This window comes from Quercus suber, unplaced genomic scaffold (assembly GCF_002906115.3).
Source record: "Quercus suber isolate HL8 unplaced genomic scaffold, Cork oak 2.0 scaffold_143, whole genome shotgun sequence".
Taxonomy (NCBI): domain Eukaryota; kingdom Viridiplantae; phylum Streptophyta; class Magnoliopsida; order Fagales; family Fagaceae; genus Quercus; species Quercus suber.
In genome coordinates this window covers 252553-261094 of record NW_027069604.1, presented here as the reverse complement: position 1 = coordinate 261094, position 8542 = coordinate 252553, and the positions used below count along the sequence as shown (strand labels likewise).

General features: G+C 34.8%; 1 protein-coding gene across 3 annotated transcripts; it reads right to left on the bottom strand.

Moving 5' to 3' along the window:
• Window positions 1-802: 802 nt before the first annotated feature.
• LOC112026391 (65-kDa microtubule-associated protein 3) lies at window positions 803-7230 on the bottom strand. Of its 3 annotated transcripts, none has more exons than XM_024059081.2 (13): window positions 6824-7230; window positions 5302-5389; window positions 4949-5155; window positions 4259-4510; window positions 3929-4138; window positions 3677-3832; window positions 3414-3573; window positions 3172-3323; window positions 2997-3084; window positions 2549-2622; window positions 2323-2397; window positions 1904-2192; window positions 803-1471 (listed from the first exon to the last, which is right to left on the bottom strand). In XM_024059081.2, exons 2-13 carry the CDS (start codon window positions 5371-5373, stop codon window positions 984-986), a joined length of 2223 nt encoding a protein of 740 aa, XP_023914849.1. In that variant the 5' UTR covers window positions 5374-5389; window positions 6824-7230; the 3' UTR covers window positions 803-983. The 3 variants fall into 3 exon arrangements, with proteins under 3 accessions (XP_023914849.1, XP_023914854.1, XP_065632921.1); XM_024059086.2 differs by having other exon boundaries at window positions 5302-5383; XM_065776849.1 differs by lacking the exon at window positions 6824-7230 and adding an exon at window positions 6494-6582.
• Window positions 7231-8542: the final 1312 nt, after the last annotated feature.

The window sequence follows — 8542 nt, the reverse complement described above, 5'->3', positions numbered from 1 at the left end:
ATGTGCATGTGGATTTTGTGGGTTTTTTCTTTTCTTTTTAGTTAATTAAGTAGTCATTTTAAAGTAGATTGGAAATTTTTATTTGCATGTTACACTGGGTATAAAATCAATGGAGTGAATTGAAGAATAAGAAAATTGATGAAATTTTTTTAGTTATAATTTAAAGTTCACCAGAGTGAAATTTAATTTTCTTTAAAAACAAAAAACAAAGAAACAATTGCTTAAAAAAAAAATTCCATCAATGACTGTTTCCACTCGCCCAAATAAGACATTTTTATTTTATTTTTGCATTACTCTAAGGTCTCTTCATCTTTTGGGATTGACCAACAATTATTTATGTTTTAAAATGAATGTGATTGGCCAATTCTTACCAACTGAACTAGAGCTGAAGTAAATTCGTGCTAGCTAGTGGTGAAACTTCGTAAACCAACAAATCTTTAATTAATTGAAGCCTTTCAAATTTCACTATTTTTGTTTATATATTTATAGGTTGCAGACTTGCAGTATAAAAAAGTACAAATTTGACCAGGAACAATATTTTGTCAAAAAATTGAAAATACTTATACACGTTTATACAACTAGGAAAAATGAATTTTCTATGTTACTTTTTATTCTATAGGTTAAATTCTCCTTGAACACACAAATTTCAGGAAGGAAATTCTATACAAAACAGACTGCTCTAAAATGAATTTTCCTCGAATTGTAAATTTTTTTTTACCCAAAATAATTAACAGGAGGAGATATTGTCCTGAAAGCATGAACAAACGATATTGCAACTTAAGCACACCAGTGGGAGAGAAAATTAAACAGGAGAGGACAAGTTCACTTCATATTCCACATTCAAGTAAGTACTCGTAGGCAATGTATATTACAAATCAGAAAAGCCAATTATAATTGACTTAGCCATCACAAATACCAAAAAGAATAACAGTGAAGAGAATGGCTAAAACAACAAATTAAATCCAAATCCACCTAGAGCTTTATCATACTTGTATCATCATCGACTTTACATGTGTTTTGGAAAGCACAAAACCAGCTCTAATTTCCTCGAATGAATATTCAATCTCTTCAGGAAGGTCTTCAACTACCTTGGTGCCAAAAGTGGGTGGAGGAGCCGGAGTCATAGCTGTCTGCATTGGGACTGACACTGTTAAAGGCGTTGCGGGGACAGGAATTGGCATTGCCTTTGGAGTTTTATTCTCATCATCTGCCATAGAAGTAGTAGTAGTCTTGGTGGGGGTACTAAATTGCATATTGTTAGTTGGAAGCGTTTTCTGCAACGTCGTCTCACCATGTGTCAAGTTCATATCATCTGACAAATTTGTTGTGTTGTTAGCTTTTGACGATGTTGTGGAAGAGATGGGTGAGAATGGTATCCGCACCATGGGTGACTCTACTTCACGAGCACTTGCATTACTACCAAATGAGTGCTTTTTTACAGGGAGACCAGCAACATCCAAGCCTCTCCTACCTGCATAAACAACGGAAAACTCAAGACAAACACTAATAGTACAAACTTTCATAATGTGTTTCTCAGAGGTACCACAGAACACACCAAAGAATTATCAGAACAATTAACACTAATGTGGCCCTGACTTCTGACCAAACAATGGAATCGTGCCTAAATCATCCATTTAATTCATAAACGCCCTTACCTGTGTTAGCCATCAAGACTCAAGAGTACTTCTACAACTCAGCAATGTCTGAGCCTATCGTAAAAGAAAAACATAAATAGAAAATCCCTATTAAACTTGCCCTATTGAAGAAACTACAATCCCCATCTTCCTTGAAGAATAAACGGCTGTTTTCTCTTTCCCAAAGAAAAAAAAATAGACATAACTACCAAGAGTTCTTTAGGTGTAAAAGTGTGCATTTGTACCTCAAATTAAAGTATAAAACCTACCAGCAGATAAAACTGAGATGCCATCATCTTGAGGATACATTAGCTCATTTGGGTGTACTCGGTCACTCTTCCTAATGGGTCGCGAGTGAGGAGTAGCTTTTGTAGAGTGAAGTGGATCATGTTTGGGAGTATGATGCACTGCTCCTCCAACTGAGAGTCTTCTACTGCTTGCACCTCCAGTTGACATCCTAGGAGCTTTTTTAACGCTATGGGTTTTCGAAGGGCTTGGTTTTGACCCATAAAGTGCCTCTTGTTCTGCTATCAGCTGTCCTTGGAGCTTCTTCTGGTCCTGAAATAGAAACATAATTTGTGAAAACCATAACAGGGCACATTTTCCAGACAAAAGTACCAAATTCTGGGTCAATAAGAGTTATATATATAATTAAGGCATTTGATTGGGAGATGTAACAGATTCATACCCGCTGCCTACGGCGTTCTTGCTCTTTCTCTTGCCGTAGTAAAGTGTACTCTTCAAGCATAGATAAGAGACGGATCTATACAACAGCAAATAACAGGGAAAATTTCAAATAAATTTTTATGAAGCAACTAAGTGAAAACATAGAATATATATATATATATAAATATATTCAAGTGGGACCAACTACTTGAAGACTTAACCTTAAGAGATCTAGGGGAAGTACTTACACCATCATATGTGAACTCAACGCCTCTCTCCTTCTCCCATGCCATGGTTTTTGAGGCCAGTGCTTCAACCATTGCTGTACGCAAACCAAGACAGATGAAAATTGAAGTTAGCAGCAAACAAAGTTGGGGGAAAGGGAAGCGGAGAAGCAAAGGCACAAAAAGGATGCTGAACAAGAAAACTTAATAAAAATATTACACTCAGAGAGTAGAATGATTGTAACTATTATAAGATATTTCAAAGTTTTCCTATTGCTTCTACTTATGAAACTAAAAAAATACAAGAATCATCACTTTATACCAAAATTGGCCAAATTTCTGAACCCAGTTTTAGATAAAGTGTATGCTTAAACAGTTATGGACTCATGACTCAGCTTTGTCCTGTCATGTTTGAATATTTTAGGGAATCCTATACACAATTCAGGCTGCAAACCAACATGATGCAGTATACCTGGAAGTTTATTAACCAAAGCACGAGCTTTCTCAGCTCGCTTGAGCGTAAGATGAGCACCTCTTCCAGCATTGTATCGGTTCTCATCCTAAACCACCAAAACATGACAATTAAGCAAAGGGATGTAGATAGAAAGAAATAAATCATGAATAAAGATATGATAAAAACACTTAACCCTATTATATTCTTCAAGCCAACTCTCCTCATCACATGCACCCAACCATTTCTCCACCCTTTCAAGTATTTCTTTCCTGCTGAAAGCTTCCTCTTTAACCCTGCCAATCTGAAGCTCAATTTGCTCAAGGATAAAAGCAGGATCCACAGCTCCTGCATCAGTATAGATGATACAGACATTCAAGAATCTCAAAGTATAGGTAGTATCAGAGTGACATAACTAACTATCAGCAAGACAAATACCAGACTCTATAGCTTCAATAGCATATTCCATTGAGCAATCTACTTCTGGAACCATGTGTGTCTTTCTACAAATCTCGTCCAACTCTGACCTCTTCTTCAGAACAAGCTCTTTCATTTTGCTTGACTTCAACTCTTCTAACCGGGATACTTCTGCCTCAACCTGCATGACACATTTTACTTGTCATAAAACAAATCCACTTCTACAAACAGACAAAATAATAAAAATACATATGATCAAAATAAAATTTATATGTATAACTCACATAATTAATGAAGTCCACAGAAAGAGTGTTTGGTTCAGTTACTTCATGTTCTGAAGCAGCTATATTACAGGTAACATTCTGAAACATCTGCTGTTCTTCAATTGGTGTATCCATCAGATTCCAGAGCTCCAACATGGTAGATGCAAGATCTTGAAGCTGCCAAAGCATATAGGATAACCACACTCAATCAAAGAAAAAGAAATATTTAAATAAATAAACATAGGCTGAAAAGAAACTTGAACCATTATTTACCCTCTGCATTCTCTGTAGTTTAACCTCTCGCAATTTTTGTATCACAACAGCCAACTGCTCAATCTTATCATTACTTATATTCTTGGACCCTTCAGAATCACCTAAACTGGGGTGAACTTCAGTTACTATCTGCTTGAAATCCAGACCAAGCACTGAGCAAAGGGAGTTCACAGTACACAGGTGGTTCTGAACCAGCCTAAGGCGATCACTCTACAGGGGAAGAGAGAGGATCAAGTATAACCAGTAAGCAAAGAGCACTGAGCATTGAAATGATAGGCAACAAAATTCAAAGAAACAAGAATGAGAAAAGAATTAAGAAAATAATTCAACCTTCTCTTTTTGAAGATCATGCAGTTGTCTGTGCAATTCTTCAAGCTTTCTCAAGGACAAATCATTTTCATCTACAACTATCTTAGATGATATGTATTCTGTGGATCCATGGATCTCATTTGAGATCTCCTGTATTTGCTGTAGGACATCTAGGAATTGATTTTTTCTGTCTGATTTCCTCTTCCGCATCTCCTCCACTTGTGGAAGAATTCTTCTGAGCTCTTCCTTCAAGCTTCCAGCATTCTGATCAGCCTGGGAAAAAAAAAGGGGGTTGGCATTGTGTAAAATGCACTGTTTTAAAAACTCCCAACTTTAAAAGAAGAGAAAGGAAACTTCAAATTTCCTAGGCAATAAAAATTCCGATCGAAAAAAAAAATTCATATCTTGTAAAGTATTCTCTACCCATGCTGTACTATACTAATACTAAACAATTATTTGCACATTTATTCTTTCAAAGTTTCTTATTTGGTACAAATAATTTAATCATGTTCTAACCTATCAAGCACAATGAGTAACTTCAAACTTTCTCATAATTTTTAAAGAATGTAATTTAGCTATAGTGCTAATTGTTTCACCTTTTGGATAGTCTAGGTTAAACAAACTCAAAGTTTAAAATAAGCAATTAAATCCTAGTATAGTCATTCACAAAACAGACAAGCCAGAATAAATCATGTACTCATCATTTCTAACCTGCCTAATATGTACTGGTCGCTCCCCCATTGCAGAACAGATGGCAGCTAAGTCTGCTTCAGAATCAGCTATTGCCTGTCGTAGCTGAGCTCTAGATCGATTTGCCACATCTACCTTTCTCCTGTATACTTCTAAACATTCTTGTTCAAGCTCAAGTAGCATCTTATCCCTATCAGTATCAGACTCCCCAACTTCATCCCAAATGATCTGAGTTTAAAAATAAATCAGAAAGAAATCATTTTCAGCTAACAATACATTCAAGACTATTTCAAACTGTTTTGTAACAGAAGGGGAAAAGATTATAAAAAAAAAAAAAACAAAGAATTGCTGCGCATTAAAAATTCAAAAAGAACCTGAAGTTCATATAGAAGGGATCCACATGTTGTTTCCACTTGCATAAGTGGATCAGCTTGAGGATTAGACATATTGAAGCAACTGCAACTGCCAAAAAAATTTCTCAATAAACATAACAAAGAAATTGGAAAAGTATAGTTTCAAATTAACTATAAAAGATATATCATGGTCAACATTGCAACAGAGATTTGCAATTTATCCAACATTTAGTCCCCACTTTTCTCCTCCATCTCTCAATTAAAAATACAAAAGAAAAATAAGGAATGTACAAATTCATGGATGTTTCTGAAAGCAAAATAAATAGTTTCTTCACTACATTAAAACATGGCAAACAGTTGTTCCCATTGAAATGGTAATCCAGAAACAATAACGGTTGTCACTTAACAGTGAAATGTATTCATTGCATACTCTTCATACAGAGTGCAAAATGAAAGCCAACTTATTCATTTTCTCTCAAATACAATGCATCAAAGTAAGGCATAATGATAATCCAACTGTATGGCTTGCTGCCAGACACCCATCCAGAAACAATAACGGTTGTCACTTAACAGTGAAATGTATTCATTGCATACTCTTCATACAGAGTGCAAAATGAAAGCCAACTTATTCATTTTCTCTCAAATACAATGCATCAAAGTAAGGCATAATGATAATCCAACTGTATGGCTTGCTGCCAGACACCCATCAAAGCCGGGTTTATTCAGTATCTCTTAAATTCAAAGCCCATCACTACAATGCAAAAGTAATCTCAGCATTTTGACCAACACCCTTCTTAATTTCACATTATGTAGACAGACTGAGCATCTAATTGAAAAACCCAAATCCTTCAAATGACATTCTTAAGAGTTAAGACATACTCTTTAGAAAACTTGGAAGATTTTAAATGACCCAAATTTTCCTTAATACCCAGTATCCTTCACTATCAAAGCAAAGCAATTGATTACAAACACAAATATATTTACCAAACAAAAAAAGTCATACACCACATACAAACACCAAAATTACTTAACGATTCCCAATTTCCTTAAACCCTAATTCAAATCTCAATTACTCAGAAATCACACGCTAAATCACAACTTCTTCTTCTTCTTCCTTCTACAAAATTGATACCCACAAACATTCAAAATCAAGCTCAACCCAATAAAATTGAAGCCAAAAAATATGACTCAAAATCGAAAGATAGAAACGAACCATAGGACATTCCGTTTGATCGATGAAGAAAGCTGAGGTGAGAAAGATAAACAAAAACAAAAACAAAACAAAATGTGTTCGAAAAAAAAAACAACAAAGCAGATAGGTTTTCCACTCGCCTCTATTAGTATTATTATATCTAAAAATAGAAAACAAAATTACGGTAACAGGTACGCAGTATATTAGTGTGCGCTATTAGTTTCCGCATCCTAAGCAGAGAAAACTACCTAAATTTAGACAGATGTACTCAATTTTCTCGGTAACCAAACAGAGATTATAAGAAGCTGCAAAAAAAAAACAAAAACAAAAGAACAAGATCTGGAAACAAACCTGAACAAGGAACAACAATTCTATTTTCCTAGGAAAGTTGAAGCGGTTTCTTGAGAGGGAAAAATGTGTGTCTTCGTCGTCCTAGGAAAGTGTGTTGGGATTTGAGATTTGAAATTTGGAGTTTGAAGATGGAATTAGAAAGTGTTATTTTTTAGAGAGAGAAAGAGAAAGCGATAGAGAGAGAGAGAGAGAGAGAGAGAGAGAGAGAAATAGCCGTTTGAAAGAGAAAAAGGCAAAAAGGGACCGTTGAAGAAGAGAGCGTTTGTTTGATTTTGGAATTTGGTTTTGTGTTGTTGTGTTTTATTTTTTTTAATGATGTTTATGTACATTTATGTACCGGTGGCCCTGTGGAGATTTTGAAGATTCTGAGGATGTTTTTGAATTTCAAAAATCTCAAGAGGGCGAGTATGAGCGTGTGAGAGGTGAGAGACTTAAAAAAAAAATCGTCTGTTACGGTTGCAGAGTTTGGTACAGCTGGTGTGGCTAATGTGGTGTTGCCACGTAAGCAACGAAGCGGAGATTGTGAGGGGACCTATTTGCGGTTTGTAAAATCAGATAGTGTTAATTTCCCGTGTTTTTGACTGGTTGAGTGCGTGTGAGCGGGGTAGGCAAGATCCTAGTTCATAGGTTTCGTCTGCTTTGTGGTGGTGAATTAATTTTCTCATTCAAACTTCATCTATCTTCGGTAGCTTAAAAAAGTTGATTTATTGCCACACATTTTTTTTTTTTGCTAATTTGTCACGGTCACTTTAATTGTGACTTTGTGGGTTTGAAACTTTGGATAGTCTTATCTGTTTAAAAATGAGTGAAAATATGACTGTAAGATAAATGTATGGGTAGTAAAATTCAACATGAGCCGTAGAGACGACACGAAATTAGTAGGTAATAGGTTGAGACTTAATGAGTTCGTATCATATTTGAATTGACACGACTGACCTATTTAATAAACGTGTCGTGTTCGTGTTCAACCCGTCTAACCCGTATAATTAAATGTCATTTTACCAATATACTCTTCAAAACTCTAGGTTTATAAACTTATTAGTTATTGTAGTTATTTTCTTTAACATATTATGATCCAATTATTTCTGATATTAAGATATTTTTTTTGTTTTAAATGATTATTTGTGATGAAATTACTTGTTAATTATGAATTTTATATTTTAAAAAAATTATTTTTTGGTTTTCAATAGTTCATATCAATTTGGTTGATACAAAGATTTTTTTTTCTTGCTTTAATAAAGTCTGATAAACAGGTTAACACCACTGACTTGTTTAATAAACAAGTTGTATTAGAATTGAGAAATCTTGACCTGTTTAATAAACATGTCGAATTAATGTCAATTCATATAGTCAAATACTTATAAGTCAACATGACATGAACTCGACACATGAACACGTATTGCTATCCCCACATTAAATTACTTGTTTTTTCTATATATTTTTAATAGTTATTGAACATGGAATCAAGTCCATTACAATCAGCATGTGGTTGCCGTTTGGTGTAAAAGTCATTGACACTTTTTCTTTTTTTTAGAAGAAACTGATAATTGCATTCACAAAGAAAAGGAGTACAACACAGGCTAATAGCTAACAGACTCATCCTAGGCTTGATTGAAACAAACTAAAAAAGGTGGGATAACACCCTTCCAAAGATTAGAAACTTGGTTACATTTAGCAACTTGGGCTAGCTCGTGGGCAGCCCTGTTGTAATCCCTTTTC

Bases quoted from the DNA above. Each gene is read 5' to 3' on its own strand.
- LOC112026391 (XM_024059081.2), bottom strand. From the start codon at position 5,373: ATGTCTAATCCTCAAGCTGATCCACTTATGCAAGTGGAAACAACATGT. The intron at 4,511-4,948 runs GTTAGAAATGAT...TTTTTTTCCCAG, and splicing joins GACCAGTACATATTAGGCAG to GCTGATCAGAATGCTGGAAG. The intron at 3,574-3,676 runs GTGAGTTATACA...TGTGTCATGCAG, and splicing joins CTGTGGACTTCATTAATTAT to GTTGAGGCAGAAGTATCCCG.